The sequence below is a fragment of the Drepanopeziza brunnea genome (genome assembly GCF_022702325.1).
Source record: "Drepanopeziza brunnea f. sp. 'multigermtubi' strain 214-2 chromosome Unknown ctg4, whole genome shotgun sequence".
Taxonomy (NCBI): domain Eukaryota; kingdom Fungi; phylum Ascomycota; class Leotiomycetes; order Helotiales; family Drepanopezizaceae; genus Drepanopeziza; species Drepanopeziza brunnea.
In genome coordinates this window covers 1,704,290-1,719,942 of record NW_027094067.1, presented here as the reverse complement: position 1 = coordinate 1,719,942, position 15,653 = coordinate 1,704,290, and the positions used below count along the sequence as shown (strand labels likewise).

Sequence of the window (15,653 nt, the reverse complement as noted above, 5' to 3'; positions counted from 1 at the left end):
TTTCTTGCGCGCTGGATTTGGGCATCCAGGATTATGATACCCCTCTTGACCTTCTGCTTTGGTTTTAGCTACTTGGTAGCCCTTGATGAGTCATCAAGGAAGAATACCAGCATCTTTTCTAGTACCGGATCAACAATTTGGAGCTTTGGCTTCGAGTGAGGTGCAACTGGTAGGCGCCTGGCTTGGTTGGCTACGATGGGCTTCGATTTGTTCCGCCAGAAAAGAAGATTTTTTTTTTCTTGGAATGCAGTCCAGCCCCAAGCGAGTCCGATGTGGGGGGGGGGAGCACAAGTTCTATACATGTATATGTATGTATGTATGTATGTATGTTGTGTGTGTGTGTGTGACAATATCAAAGAACTTGACGATCTCCAGTCCCATCCCGTCCCGTGCGTACCGGCTTTCTTATTTTTTGTATGATCGACTCTTCTCTCTTTTTTTGTTTCTAGAAATGAAATTCTCTTGTACGTGGGCTTGGACTGGAATTTGTATTGTATGTGTTTTACCTCTATATCGTCGTTGAACGTCCTGAAAGTACCTACACAGGAGGCTTCTTCCGAGAAAGCTGAGCCGAGTTAGGTGCGTTCCCGAATGGCTGGACTGCTTTAGGGACCAATCAACATGTTGTTATCGTGTATTCGCGTGTATGGTGTCACTTGATTTCAGCTGGCAGGTTCCTGGTCTGATCTGGTCTATACGGCTATGCGGCTACCTGTGTCTAGGAAGGTCCTTTATCAGGTCTGGGTTTTCGCCAATGCTTGAATCGATCGATACACTTGATCCATTTCAAGTCATCAAAAGATCAAGCCAGAGCGACACTACGGCTCTCGTCCTCGGCTCTCGTCCTCGGACTTCATGAAGTAGAGTAGTCGCTCTCTATCGTACTGGGCCGTGTCCATCGTGGCCATCACACTCGTTTCCGTGCTCGATAACACGACAAACTCATCTTTTGTACCGTCTGTTTCTTACTAGGCGCGAGCCACTCCACGTTCCTTATGCGTTTCTCGGGACTATTCGCCGTGATGGCGATGGTTCGAGGCTCTTGCGGTGTTGCTTCGTACGATGAGTATCGAGATGCGGATGTCTCGCAATCTGGTTACCTGTAAGTGTCAATCAATCTCTGTACATGGGGACTTGTGCTGACTGGGAGGAGACCTAATCATAATATGGATCCGAATATCGTCGACTCTTCGGCATTTGGGCAGATCTGGAAAGTGCCTTTCAATCAGAATGAACAGGTTCGAGTCCAGTCTTCCTTTTAGCAGCTGCCGCAGCTTTATGCACCAGACACCAGTTGCTTCCCAGTCACCTCGTTGCCTCGATGCAATCGACGTCCCATCTCCTCTAGTCACTGGCTAAAGATCATCACAGTTCTACGCCAAACCACTCACCTACACCCCACTCGGAATTGGTGCGGTCAAACAAACGAGCAGAGATCCGACTGTAAATGGCTGTAATATGGTCTGCGCGGGAAATGCGCTACAATGGTGTGGAGGAGGTAACCGTCTGAACCTTTATCTCCTGAATGGCACAAGCCCTGCACCAACAAGCTCGGCAAGCGTTCCAACCGGTACCAACAGTGCCTCCCCAAGTACACCGACGGCAACTGCAGCTGGACCTGTCACGGTCTCAAATTTCACCGGGTGAAATTATCTCGGCTGTTACAGCGAAGCTACCAACGGACGGGCCTTGAACAGTGTCTTGCTTCCTATTGCAGGCAGTGACACAGATGTCGAGACTTGCGCCACTGCCTGCGCTGGCTACACATACTTTGGCGTTGAGTACGGCTCTGAGTGTATGTCCCTTTCTCAATTAGACCCCTTCCTGTTACCCTCCCTCACGCTAACGAAACAGGCTACTGTGGAAACCAAATTTGGGAGGGTAGCGTCGTCCAGACGAGCCCTGATCCAAACGTGAATGGTTGTTCGGTCCTCTGCGCGGCGAATACGCTGGAGTACTGCGGTGGGGGGGATCGTTTAAATGTTTATCAGGTTGCCCCGGCTGTCACGAGCTCGTCGTCCGTATCGTCCACCCGATCAAGTTCTTCGTCGATTCTGTCATCTTCAACCTGGTCAAGCTCGGCATTTACCCTGACGCCCTCTTCCAGCAGCTCTCGGGTATCTTTAAGTAGCTCAGTGAGCAGTCTGACGCTGCCGACGACTATCTCGTCCTCTTCTAGCAAATCGTCGGCCACATCTGTTTCATCGACCAAATCGTCCACGAGCTCTCGAATATCAACCTCATCGGGCACATCAACGACGTCTCGGCAATCAAGTACCTTGACAAAATCAAGCTCTTCATCGACAATTCAAGTCCCCGGCAGTACATCCAAACTCACCTCATCTGCCACTTCAAGCGCAACTGCATTACCCACGCTTCATATCGCTCCATCAGCAGGTATACTTCGGCTGCTACACCGAAGGGACTGGAATTCGCGCTCTTGGATCAGTTACCTTCCCTAGCGACACTAATACGATCGAGTCTTGCGTGGCCGCTTGTTCGCCTTATAAGTACGCCGGAGCAGAGTACGGCCGCGAATGTTGGTGTTCTGATTCTTTTGGGATCGGATCCGTATTTGCCCCCGACTCGGATTGCGCGATGAGATGTGCTGGAGACCAATACGAGTACTGCGGAGCTGGAAATCGTCTGTCCGTGTATATCAGGAATGGGACTGGCACGGCTTCTTCATCTTCAAGTCGGTCGCAGCTTCCGTCTAGCTCTAGCTTGCGATCCAGTGCAACGAGCTCTCGGGTATCTACATCTACGATTCCGAGCAGCTCTAAGGCTTCTGTGTCCTCGATCCTGAGCTCGTCCTCGGTGCGAGGCTCTTCTCGGAGTAGCTCCCAGATATCTAGGACGCCGGTCAGAAGCTCCTCCAGCTCGAAAATATCGACAAGCACTTCGTCTGTCAGAATTACTTCCACTGGATCGAAACTCAGTTCGACTTCGCTCAAGTCGTCTTCGAGCTCGAGGATTTCGACACTGACTAGCGAGAGCTCTTCTTCTAGTGGAATAAAGCTCAGCACAGCATTGAGTACACAAATTTCCTCGGCCAGCCCATCCTCAAGTTCAAAGCCTGAGACAAGCCCATCTGTCTCGAGCATTTCAACTTCAACTCGGGCTTCATCTGGGGTATCGACGTCCGTTAGTAGATCCGCGACGTCATCATCCCTCCGGAGCAGTTCCTCCACTGTCAAGGCCAGCTATGAGCCCTCAGCCGCGGGTATTGGGTTGTCGAGAAGGCCCTGCTGACTTTACCTCATCTATTTAGCTTCCTCAACTCTCCGCCCTTCAACCATCTGTGAGTCTACAATATCTTCTGCGTAATAATGTAAGTTGACTGAATTCTTCGCGGCCCCAACAACATCCCCTACCTCTTCCAAAACCAGCTCTTCAACCAAAGCATCCACATCGACCAGCGCACCACTTTGGACCGGGACCCCAACCTCAGGCCAGAAGATCGGCTCCTATCAATATCTAGGCTGCGCGAACGAAATCGATGGACGAGCTCTACCTGGAGCTGCCTTCGTATCCGGTGATGCCATGACAGTCGAGTCCTGCCAAGCCTTTTGCGCGACAAACAACTACGCGCTCTCGGCCATCGAATATGCGTCCGAGTGCTACTGCTACAACACACTGATGTCCCCCGCAACTCTGGGTAATACCGGTAGTGGTATGTCTTGCAGCGGCAATACAGGTCAGCATACCCTCCACTCCCTCTCGTCAATGTTCTAAGATCCGAACCGTGTCTCGGGATCGAGATTGGCGAATCTCAAAGTTCAAACGTCCCCTTCTTGAAATTTGAGATGTCTAATTATCATCAACGTACTAACTGGGTTTGAGCAGCCGAGATTTGCGGCGGAGGGGGCCGACTGAGCGTCTTCAACAACACCGCGTATGTGTATCCGACGCACACGAAGACGGCCGGGCAGTACGTCTATCAGGGCTGCTACCAGGAGGCTGCCACCGGGAGGTTGCTGGAACGGAGCATGTACGGCGACGGGCTGAACATGACGATCGAGAGCTGTACGGCTTTCTGCCAGTTTTGTGGCGCGGCGGGACTGCTGGATGTGTATCTGTTGAAGCCGTCGCCGTTGGTGCTGAGAGAGAGGGGGAGAGGGGAAGAGGGGGGGGTGGGGGGGGGGTGAGATTTGTAAAATACATGTGTACCTATGTGTGTATTGTGTATCTGTATTTGATCAGATACCCGGGTATCTATCTCTTAATGAGATGTACAATATGATAGATAGATTGCTTCTAATATTCTCTCTTTCTATTAATTTTTTTTTTTAAGAGGGGGGGGTATTTTTGTTTTTTGTTTATGTTTTTATTTTTGTTTTTGATCGCTTAGAAAAAAAGGGGGGTGTGGGGAAAGGATAAGCGAGTACTTATTCTCATCTCATCTCATCTCATCTCCCTTCTATCCTATGCTATTCCATCCGCCACCAGACCATACTCGACGTGTATATATACTATTACGAGGTAATGCGAGGTGCGGAGTGCGGAGGGTAGAGTGAGCGCGCTATACTTCGCACTTTGGAAGCGATGTTCAGTCATCAGCTTTCGTAAATTCGAGTATGGTATTCAGCGTGGCGAGCGTTAAGGACGTTTGATGAGGGTTTTTTACTGGGGTTTTTTTTGGTTTTTTTCTGATATTCTTGATCTTGGAGGAGAAGATTCTTGGGTTGGGAGGATGTTGCGTTTGCGTTTGGGGGTGTGGGGGCAGGCTTGTGTGACGTGCCAGGGGTGGGTGAGATTTGATCTTGCTTTGATTGATCATGGTTCTCTTATCTTTGGGATGGGGATGTGTTGAGTCTTGACGCACCCCCCCCCCCCCTTTTTTTTTTTTTTTTTTTTTTTTTTTTTTATCCTTTCTACGGATAGGGATGTATGTTTGCGGGGATTTGATTTGATTTGATTGGGATGTGATATGATGGAAGGGTTGAGTGCTGGATTATGAGAGGGGTTTACTATTTATTGGAATGGTGTGACGATGGGAGGATATTGGATAGGTTCGGTGGATGGATGGATGGATGGATGGATGGATGGACGTGGTATCTTTACATTTCGTCATTGGAGTTGTGGAGTTGGGAAAAGGAGGAATAGGTGCTTTCGTTTCGGTAGGGAGTTAGTTAGTTGTGATAAAGAAGAAGGACTTATGCATGCTTGCTTGCTTGCTCGGCTTCAAAGGTGTTCGCTAGCATTCAAAAGGCGATTGATTGATTCCCTTCTCTTCTTCTTTCCTGCAGCTCGGGGCTGTCTCTGCGAAAAAATGGAGGAGGGAGCCGATGACTATGCGTAGCCAGACCGCGTCCAGTATTTACAAAACAGCATTTAAAACAGAATAGCACTACTACGGATGGATGTTTATGTAGGGATCGGTCAAGCGAGCACCACGATTGATAACGAGACGAGACGAGACAGTAATGTTTTAACAAGTGAACGCATGGGTATGTAATCTCTCAATACAATTGCAAGCAAGCCACTTTCCGAGCGCCCTCTCTCTCTCGTCTCCACTCACATACTTACAATTCTCGCGGAAGTGTCGGTGTTACTCTTCATCCCGATTGATTCCTTCCTTCCTTAAACTATTTTCGCATACTTACTCTTGCTCTCCGTCATTAGATCTACCGAATTAACGAACGAACCGCCTCCTATTTGCCAAAGCACCGCCGTTCAGTCAGTCAGTCAGTCAGTCAGTCAGTCAGTCAGTCAGTCAGTCAGTCAGTCAGTCAGTCAGTCAGTCAGTCAGTCAGCCAGCCAGTTAGCAAAGACTGCAATCACTAGCAGCACCACCGCAGCACTGACACTCCCACCCGAAACAAGTCGATGCGCTACCGCTGCCGCGAATACAGGTTGTCCTCGGTGTGGTGGTGCTCGCTGAGCGTACAGTTGGGGTGATCTGTATGTATGTAGAGGACGGGGGGTGTCAGAGACTGACTGACTATGCAGATGCGGTGAGGAGGGAGAGAGGGAGAGCGAGAAGGGGTGTCCTTGGGAGAAATTTACATGTAGGAATGGATGGGGAAGGGGAGGAAAAGTATGTACTGTTTGTGAAGAAGAGGTGCTGGATTCTGAGGTGGGAGAGCTGGTGATTAGGGAGCGAAAGCTGGCTATTGGTTGGGGAGGTGGTGGTGGCTGGGTTGTTATGAGAGGCATATTCTTTTTGGCTTTGGCTTTGGCTAGGGTCTCGCATGTTAGCTCAATGGGGTTATACACACATACACACACACACACACACAGAGAGAGAGAGAGGTATGACAATACAAGAAAAGTGGGAAACTCACTTGTGGTATCTGTCTTCGTACTTCAAGCCTGATATGTATTGATCTGGGCAAGGATTCTGCTATATGGTGTTTGTAGACGAAATGAAGACCTATCGGTATAAATGCAGTAAAAGATGTGAAGGCTTTCAAAAGCCCATCTACATACCCATCTTGTTAAACGATCGCGTGGTTGTTGTTGACTCAGAATGCTGGCACTGAGTACCTAACCAAGTGCTGTCTGAAACTACTTTGACGACTCTGGGTCTTCTGTGTATCATAGCCATAGCCATACATACCCTCTATTTAAAAAAGCTTAGGTACAGCAAATTAAGTACTCAACAGCACAAAAAGCAAGGCAACGTACTGGACAAGAATAGAGAAGAAGACAACAGTCATCGGTGCATAATGTAGTGGGCGGCGCGGAAGCTTCCCAAAGCTGGAAGTTTATCTTGGTACCCGCCGGCAAACAACGAGCGTACACACTCCCCGATTTATTAGTTGCCCGAGTGGTTAAATATTCCTGGAATCAATCCCACCCGCGCATCGAGTCGAAAAATATAACGCACCCTCTTAGGAAAATGACGAGTAAAATCGGGTTGTCTTTCTCTAATTGCAATCTTCGCTTTATATTCGATGGCAAGATCAGTACGCTCTATCTCACAAGCCCTCTGTGGCTGAATCGTAGCCAATGTGACGCAAGTTGGTAGGAACACTAGGCAGGAGTTATTTTTGGCGTCGGAGTCCTAGGATTTGAGAGAATCATTCTCTTGAAGACGTTGACGCGGATTGCATCTGCATATGTACAGAATAGCGAATTTCCCATCACAGAGCATGACGGCAGCTCTCCCAACGCAGCCATGGGATCTGGTCGACGATCAAATAATCTCAAATCCACCATCATGCAGAAGACCATCGAGCAGTTCATTACAGAAATTAACTTACTCACTCCCCTAGCCATTGAAAACGATATTCGAGCTGCTGGGATGGTAACAAGTGATCGGGTACATGTACATAGAAACAGCAGACGAGCACAGCAAGCTCGCTAGATCTAAATAGATAGATAGTAGACATTACCAGGGCAAACTCTCCGAGAGATGACACCAATGGGACTTTAACTAGCTGCTGAATAAAGGAGCAGCTGATTCCAAGGAGAGACCTCCCTCAACTAGCATCCTTCATAAGCCAGCTCTGCACCTCCTTCCTTCCAAAATCCTCATTAGACTGACTACCAGCCAAACCCTCGGCCCAGTCAAGATACAGAGCGCGAAACCAAGCAACGCGACTGCACTTTCGAAACTGCAGAAAAACCAATCCTTCTACGCATTCCGCACCATATAAAAACCCAAAACATACTTCTTCATTTCCCAGCAGTCCTCAACTCATCATAGATACATACGATAATTGAAAAGAAGAAAAAAAGAAAAAGAACAAGCAAAATGTGCGAAGCAAAACGGCAAGAACTAAGACAAAATCCATAACCAACCAAGTCCCTAATGTGCATCCAGTCTCATCAAACCAACGCAGATACCATCAGCAAGCAAGCAAGTAAGCAAGCCAACCGAGAATCCTCACACGCCGAGAAGGAGGGGACCAGGTATACTTCGGAATTTCGTCTACCAGGACGAATATACAAGTAAGCTAGCTAGTCCCCCTCCCTTTTCCTTATCGAAAGAGTCATAACAGAACAAGCGCTGTAAGAGAAGGACAGACCGATCGGACAACAAAAAAAAAAAAAAAACGTTAGCGGGGACGTTCCAAACGCATCTGGGGAAAGCCCGGACTTGGAACTACTTCCTCGCTTACTTACCCACCTAGGGCAAGTGTAGATCGATAAGCGAAAAAAAAAAAACTCATCGATGTACCAACTAGATATCAAAAGCTTGACGAGGCGCAAAAAGGGAATGGACATCGGCGGAACGAGATCACTGAGAGCGCTGATTTTTCGCCACCACCTGACTCCGGGTACGTATACTCCGTTCATAGGGTCATGAATTCTGCAAGAAGTGCTGGTCATGGAGGAAAGCTGGAAGACAAGAGAAAAAAAAAAGAGAGAAAAAAAAGAGAGAGAAAAAAGTATTGTAGCATAGAGGTCGGCAGAAAACAGCAAGCAAGTCGTCTCTCCTCGGCTCTTTCAAACATCCACAAACATCCAGCCAATGATGGATGCACTTGCAGTTTGGGCGAGGCGAATCGTCGCCACATAACGTAACCCTCTTCGCATGCATAGTCTCGACCACGACCACGACCACGGCCACGACCACGACCATGACCATGACCATGACTCGCGAAGCACTCGCATCCATCTGCCGAGAACATGTAAAGGAAGGAAATGTGACGTATCTACTAGTTAGTCGGGTCGTCCTCGACCCGTCGGTCGGTCCGTGTAAACCAGCCAGCACAATTCACAGCGTTTTATCAGCATATCCAGGCGGGAGAGCGGGAGTAGGATAGTTTTCGAATGGATCAATTTCCGACTAAACTACCAACGGATCCATCCTCCATCTACCGCAAGCTTTTATACCATGCTGAAACACAAGATTGGCAAGCCCAGAGGTGAGAAAAAAGGTCGTCCAAGCCGAAACAAAAAAAACACGCGCGCGCAAAAATGAGAAGCTTCAGCCAGGCCTGCCCAAGTTCCCTCCAGACTATATGTCGTGATGCAAAAGCCAGGAGAAAAGACACGCAGTAGCTTGAACTCATCGTACAATTACCACCCTTACGCCTCCTATGGAAGTGGGACTGAAGAGACGGGAATGATTCGTGATAGAGCACCAGTGATTTGATTGAGATGGAGAGGTTTACGGAAGTTTTCGATTGTTCTGCGTGCTTCCGGATACAATCGATCGTTGGGAGAGAGGACGCCAGATCTACTGATGACCAGCCTTGCGGAGAGACTGTGCGAGCCACTCCAAACCCTCGTAAAGACCATCTCCAGAGGTAGCGCAGGTGGATTGGATGTACTGTGGAAATTAATACATCGTGGCAAAACAAGGAGTTATTTAGGCTTACCCAGGCGCGTTGTCTCAAGCTGTGGAGGCCCAACTTGTCTGTGATCTCGGCGGCGTTCATGGCATTCTGTCGGGTTGATTAGTACTGATCTTCGAGACATGGGATAATCGAGACGTACTGGCAAATCTTGCTTGTTGGCGAATACCAAGAGGATGGCATCTCTGAGCTCGTCCTCGTTCAACATACGTTGCAACTCCTCGCGAGCCTCAACAACACGGTCACGATCGTTGGAATCGACGACAAAGATGATACCCTGGGTGTTCTGGAAGTAATGTCTCCACAGAGGACGGATCTTGTCTTGTCCACCAACATCCCATACGGTGAATTGAATGTTCTTGTACTCGACCGTCTCGACGTTGAAACCTAGGTTTATCAGCTATAGCCCCGAAGATGTGCGCAGGCGTGAAAGCCTATTGAGGATGTGTCATACCGATTGTTGGAATGGTTGTGACAATCTCACCAAGCTTGAGCTTGTAGAGAATTGTGGTCTTTCCGGCAGCATCCAAACCAACCATCAAAATTCTCATCTCCTTCTTTCCCCAGAGCTTATCAAACAACTTCGAGAATGTGAGACCCATGTTTGTGGTTGTGGGATGCTGGCAAGGGGCGGTAGGATTCGCTCCTGTGTAGACTCGATTCTGTCGGAAGACGGAGCATTAGCAATGCGCTGGAAAATGTACCGATGGACGCGGGCAGGCACTATGTGGCGTAATATCTTGGAGGGAGAGATTCGAGGCCTTGTTCACTTGTTGTAGTGACTCCTTTGACAGACAGGCTGCCACGATGGACCCCAACCCTCGTTATCTGTATCGTGACCGCTAACAACAAGCCCATGCGCACCAGCGCTTTCGCACTCCACCGCCATTCACCGCAGGCAAGATTTGGTGGAGGGTGAGAGGACAGAGGGGGTGTATAGCTTACAATTCCGTGTGATCGACGACGACGATGACCCGGTGGAGATAGATGTTCGGTATTAGCGAGTTGTTGGTAGGATGAAATGGAGAGTGATCAGAGCGGATGTGAATGAACACTTTGTCTGTCCGAAGCGCAGGCCTAGGAGTCTGTCTGGCTTGGCATACGCTAAACCTATTCAGGACCACACATCGAGACTCAAGTTCCAATAGAGTTCCTCTTGGGCAGGAAACGAGATCTGGCAGTTTGAAGTCAATTCACATCTCACACGCTTCCATTCGCAAGAACCCATTTCTGGAGATTCTATTCTCTGTTGTTGACGCAATCCAAAGTTCCGTTGATTCCGACCGTCGCCTCTGCGCTGCCCCTTTCGGAGTCTGACGAACCCGAGTTACCACGTAACCCTTCCGAGCGCGACCTGGTACTGAGCACCGAATATCCACCCGCAATCCAGCTTAACATCAACACTCATTATGCGATTCTCGACTTCTTCACTCCTGCTGGCGGCGACCACTCTGCTGGGAACCGCAGTGGCACACAACATCCAGCTTGCGGCCCATGGCAGGGAGTGCTTCCACGAGATGCTCCACAAGGACGATAAGATGACGGTCACATTCCAAGTTGGAGACAGAGAGTTTGGCAGTGCTGGAAATCTGCAAATAGACTTTTGGGTATGACCCGATGGCAAGCAATGCTTTGTACCATTGCTGAATTCATGGCAGATTCAAAACCCAGCCGGGGGATTCGAGGTCCAACAACTGGCGGTAATGAATGGGGACCACTCTTTCACAGCTCAACACGACGGAAAATACATCTACTGCTTCAGTAATGATCACTGGTCGGCGTCAAGCAAGGATGTATCTTTTAATGTCCACGGAATAGTTTACGTCCCCGAAGCAGATGCCCCATCTGATCCATTGGAGTTAGAAGGTACGATTATCCACGCAGGTTTACAGGCCCATTCTTACAAGATGCAGTACGCCACCTATCCGAGCTTCTCTCCCAAGTAAGAGACGAACAATCGTACATCGTCCTCCGCGAGAGGACCCACCGAAATACCGCAGAGAGCACCAACGCCAGAGTCAAGTGGTGGAGCTTATTTCAGATGGGCGTCTTGGTCGGTGAGGGTATCTTCCAGGTCTGGTGGTTAAAACGCTTCTTCGAGGTAGGCACGAACAGTTCCGAGCGCTATGGTGTTCTGAGCCGGTGACTGATTTTGACTCTTTGCGCAAAGGTCAAACGGGTGGTCTAGATGCTTCAGCGACTGGGATTTACGACTCACTGGGCGGCGTAACAGCATTTGGGAACGGTATAACGTTCGGTACGATCAAATCCAAGGCTACGTAGGTACTTGATTGTAATTTACCTCGACGAAAGCAGCATACCATTCTCCCATGAACTCGGGACACAGCATCAATCGATGACAACTGGCTGTGAAACGTGTACGGCAGAAACCTCATTAGGTCGATTTCGCAGCCGGAGTACATCCCATACGTACCCAGTGGATATCACAGGCTGATTTCTTTCTCTGATCTGGCGCATCGGTGCATGTAAATTCCTACTTCTTCTTGGCATATCGAGTTCCCAATATACCTATTTCGAGCCCAGTATGTACCCCACAGCAGGCTTATGTTATGGAAGTGCTAAGCAGCAGCTGCCATACCCCCTGCTTTTCTCTCGGCCACATAATTAAGTACTCCCCGCCCTTTCTTCCTATGTCTTACTCTGTGGTTGTCAACCTTTGCGCAATAGTCTTCGAATTACATTGTACTACTCACTTCTTACGTTAGTCAGACCAGAGCAGTCTTTCCGGAACATGGCGAGGTTGAAGTTTCAGTCCTGTACTCCCATTCCATATAGGTACATACCTTAGTGTTACCTTTGTGTTACCAAATTTTCCAAGGAGGTGCTTCAATGCAATTGGAAAGGAGAACACGGGCCGAACGTTACGAGGCACTGCAGTAGCTTCCGGTCTGTGACGGTAACCTCAGCACGTTCTAGATGTGGCACCTAAACATGAAATTGACACGGTCCAGTCGCGTGGCTCCGGGCCACCGCAACACAGCCTCCAAACCAAACCAAACAAAAAACAAAAAAAAAACTATGCAAACGCAGGTCCAGGGTGGTCGGGGGGTGATCACCAATCCCAATATCGACACCCTCCTCTTGAGCGCCACCTACCATACATACAAGCCAGGTCACCTTCAATACTCGCTTAGGCTCCCGGCTACCATCACACCCCAGCTCCCAGCTCACAGCGTATAAAATCTCGATCATTGGATAATTCAAGCAACATCGTATTCGGATCCCTTCCCGGTCCTATTGGCCTGTCCAGTCCAGTCCAGTCAGTCAGTCAGTCAGTCAGTCAGTCCCTCGAACGCTCAAAGATCTGCTCGGGAGCGACGCACGCCAGATCACTCACTAGCCAGCTCCCCTCACCTTTACCATCTCTCCCTCCTATCTTCTCTTTGAAATTCTGCCACGCGTAACGGCTCATTTTACCAGGCAAGAGCTTTAGATTTCTGTTTCTAATATCGCAATCTCCCCCCCGCGCTCCACATCGCACGGCCACGCATCCATCAAATCAATCAAGCCTTTGAGCGGAGGGGTCCCAAGGCTTGATTGTCGTCTTTCAGCCAATCATTGCGCCGCACCAAATGGCAAGCTCCGACGCAGTCGCGGCCGACGAGAAGCATATTTCAACGTCGCCGTCGCAGTTGCACTCGAGTCCAGACGGAGTGGTGGTGAAGGGAGGTGGAGAGCAGGGCGAGGATGCTGCTGAAGTGGAGGATCCCGACGATGTTGTTTACCCCGCGAAGTTACAGCTGGCGCTTTTGACTTTGGGCCTTTGCTTGGCTACGTTCACTGTTGCTTTGGGTAAGTCCCTCCTGTTCCGTAAGATTTTATTTTTTGGTCTCGCTGGCCTTGAAATGTTTTGATATTGAGCTTGTGAGCTGTGCGTGTTTCTGACTTGGAGGCAGACAACACCATCATCGCAACCGCAATTCCGAAAATCACGTCCGTGTTCGACTCGCTGAACGATGTCGGATGGTAAGCAAATATCCATCTTACCTTCCTATCCCGCTCCTCTACAACACTCTCCTATGCGGCTTATACGCCCTTATCTATATTCTTCAAAATCCAAGAGAAAACCCCGACTGTTTAATCACCTAATACTCAGGTCTGATCCGCATTGTAGGTACGGCTCATCCTACCTCTTGACAACCACAGCACTCCAACCCTCATTCGGCCGCATCTACACCTACTTCAACGTCAAATACACCTACATCATTGCCCTCATCATCTTCGAGCTCGGCTCTATTCTCTGCGCTGCTGCCAAGAACTCGGTTATGCTCATCGTCGGCCGGGCCGTAGCAGGCGCTGGTGCCTCGGCTCTCTTCTCTGGTGGTATGACGATAGTAGGCTTCAGCGTTCCGCTGAGCAAACGCCCGATTTTCATTGCGACGCTGAGCAGCATGTTTGGGATCTCGAGCGTAGTAGGCCCGTTGCTGGGTGGTGTGCTGACGGATAAGGTGTCTTGGAGGTGGTGCTTTTGGGTAAGCGCGTAAGTAAAGCACTTTTTGGAATCAGAAGACTGACAAGGACACCAGATAAATCTCCCGTTTGGGGCAGTGTCCATAGCTGCAGTCTGGTTCTTCTTCAAGCCTCCACAGCGCAGAGACTCGGGTCTCACGCTCAAGCAGAAGATTCTTGAGATTGATCTCCTAGGCGCCTTGTTCCTGATCTGCGCCATTGTCTGCTTACTTCTCGCCTTGCAGTGGGGAGGCACCGAGTACGCGTGGAAGAACTCAAAGGTCTGGGGCTGTCTGCTGGGGTTCGGGCTGTTGATCATAGTCTTCATCGCGCAGCAATTCCGACGAGGCGATCGGGCTACGATCCCGCCAAGAATATTCAGGCAGAGAAGCGTGCTGTTCTCGAGTTTGTATTCGTGCTTTCTGAGCATGGGACTTTATGTAAGTCACCCTGGTATCAATGCTGTGCAACACGGGCGTGGCTGAGAGAGGCTTCTAGGGACATATCTACTTCCTCCCCTTCTACTTTCAGGCTGTGAAAGGCACCACAGCTGAGGGATCCGGTATTCGCACAATTCCATATCTCGGCTCGATCATCCTCTCTTCAATTGTAGTGGGGGGAGCGATAACAGCACTTGGCTGGTACAAGCCATTCATGATCTTCGGAAGCGCACTGTTTACAGTTGGGGCTGGGATGGTGTACACACTGCAAGTCAATTCTTCTGTAGGGAAATGGGTTGGCTATCGTAAGCATCTTCCCCCTGCCACTCTCGCAAATCCGAATAACCTGACAAGATCCCAGAACTCCTTGCAGGGTTCGGTGCCGGCTCAGGTGTCCAGAGTAAGTCCATGATCACCATAACCCTCCCGAGCCCCAAACAGCTGACCATCCCCCCCAGTCCCATTCATAGCCGTGCAAGTCGTGCTCTCCCCCAAAGATATGCCTACCGGCAACGCCATCGCCATCTTCTTCAACTCCCTCGGCGGCGCGATCGCCATCTCCATCGCTCAAAACATCTTCTCCAACGGCTTGAAGACCAACCTCCCCATCTACGCACCTTCTGTCGATCCCGCCACTGTCGTGCGAGCAGGCGCCACGTATCTCAAGAACGTGGTGACCGCGGACGAGCTACCTGGTGTCTTGCATGCGTACATGATTGCGCTGCAACAGGCGTACGTGATTCCCATTGTGGTGGGGGGCATCGCGACGGTTTGCGCATGTGGCGTTGAGTGGAGGAATGTCAAGGGGAAGAAGATCGTGCCGGCTGCAGCGTGAGCGGTGTGATGATTTTATACCGACCGTTCTGTCGATCATTATAATTTTGCTCTCTGCTTCCTCTAACCCGTCTCTCTCTCTCTCTCTCTCTCTCTCTCTCGTATTCCGTGTCTTTTTTAGAAAATTCCTCTCAGCTAGCTCCCTATCATCTCGACTTTTTTCCGAACGCATAACGACCGAAATCGCCCATTACGATGTCCGGAAATATATACATATATACATATAAATATAAAATATATATACATATATATATATATTAAAAATTAAAATTAAAATTAAAAAATCCCCCCCTCCCCCTCCCCAAAAAAATTTCTCTATCCCCCGCACTGTCAGAGCCCTGCCGGCTGGCATATTAACCATTTCACAATATTAACATTTTGTGACTACCGCGCGCGCGGCTTTCGTTCAGACCATCCACGGCCGCTCCGTATGTCGTTCTTGGACTCCGGATTGGATTGGATTCGGCTGTGCATGGATTATAGATTGAGATATGACCTGGACGGATACATACGACTATATAGACTGAAGAGAATTGGGCAATCTCTACACTACGAGCGCCCGTCGGCCTCAGATCCTTTTGGAAACCCGACTAGAGCTCTCCATCCCCAAGTCTAGAAGGCGTATTCTTTATTAAAAGAGACAATTGCCGGATCCCCG

The 15,653-nt window shown here is 49.5% G+C and overlaps 5 protein-coding genes across 5 annotated transcripts; 3 read left to right on the top strand and 2 right to left on the bottom strand.

Moving 5' to 3' along the window:
* Positions 1-995: 995 nt before the first annotated feature.
* On the top strand, positions 996-1,647 carry L3040_003278 (uncharacterized protein; the record flags this gene model as incomplete). Its single annotated transcript, XM_066154401.1, has 3 exons — positions 996-1,102; positions 1,154-1,238; positions 1,372-1,647. 3 exons carry the CDS (start codon positions 996-998, stop codon positions 1,645-1,647), a joined length of 468 nt encoding a protein of 155 aa, XP_066012366.1.
* Positions 1,648-1,987: 340 nt separating this feature from the next.
* L3040_003277 (uncharacterized protein) lies at positions 1,988-3,545 on the bottom strand (the record flags this gene model as incomplete). Its single annotated transcript, XM_066154399.1, has 4 exons — positions 1,988-2,278; positions 2,339-2,375; positions 2,515-3,190; positions 3,515-3,545. The coding sequence occupies 4 exons, from the start codon at positions 3,543-3,545 to the stop codon at positions 1,988-1,990; spliced, it is 1,035 nt and encodes a 344-aa protein (XP_066012365.1).
* A 5,588-nt stretch (positions 3,546-9,133) lies between these two features.
* On the bottom strand, positions 9,134-10,479 carry L3040_003276 (uncharacterized protein; the record flags this gene model as incomplete). The annotated part of the gene is made up of 8 exons (XM_066154398.1): positions 9,134-9,226; positions 9,276-9,341; positions 9,394-9,528; positions 9,586-9,638; positions 9,706-9,745; positions 9,850-9,913; positions 10,197-10,425; positions 10,476-10,479. 8 exons carry the CDS (start codon positions 10,477-10,479, stop codon positions 9,134-9,136), a joined length of 684 nt encoding a protein of 227 aa, XP_066012364.1.
* Positions 10,480-10,660: 181 nt separating this feature from the next.
* On the top strand, positions 10,661-11,439 carry L3040_003275 (uncharacterized protein; the record flags this gene model as incomplete). The annotated part of the gene is made up of 5 exons (XM_066154397.1): positions 10,661-10,858; positions 10,910-11,012; positions 11,070-11,117; positions 11,165-11,352; positions 11,422-11,439. 5 exons carry the CDS (start codon positions 10,661-10,663, stop codon positions 11,437-11,439), a joined length of 555 nt encoding a protein of 184 aa, XP_066012363.1.
* A 1,405-nt stretch (positions 11,440-12,844) lies between these two features.
* Positions 12,845-14,996, top strand: L3040_003274 (uncharacterized protein; the record flags this gene model as incomplete). The annotated part of the gene is made up of 7 exons (XM_007293705.1): positions 12,845-13,064; positions 13,169-13,238; positions 13,387-13,744; positions 13,799-14,161; positions 14,220-14,466; positions 14,523-14,561; positions 14,620-14,996. The coding sequence occupies 7 exons, from the start codon at positions 12,845-12,847 to the stop codon at positions 14,994-14,996; spliced, it is 1,674 nt and encodes a 557-aa protein (XP_007293767.1).
* Between the last annotated feature and the right edge of the window lie 657 nt (positions 14,997-15,653).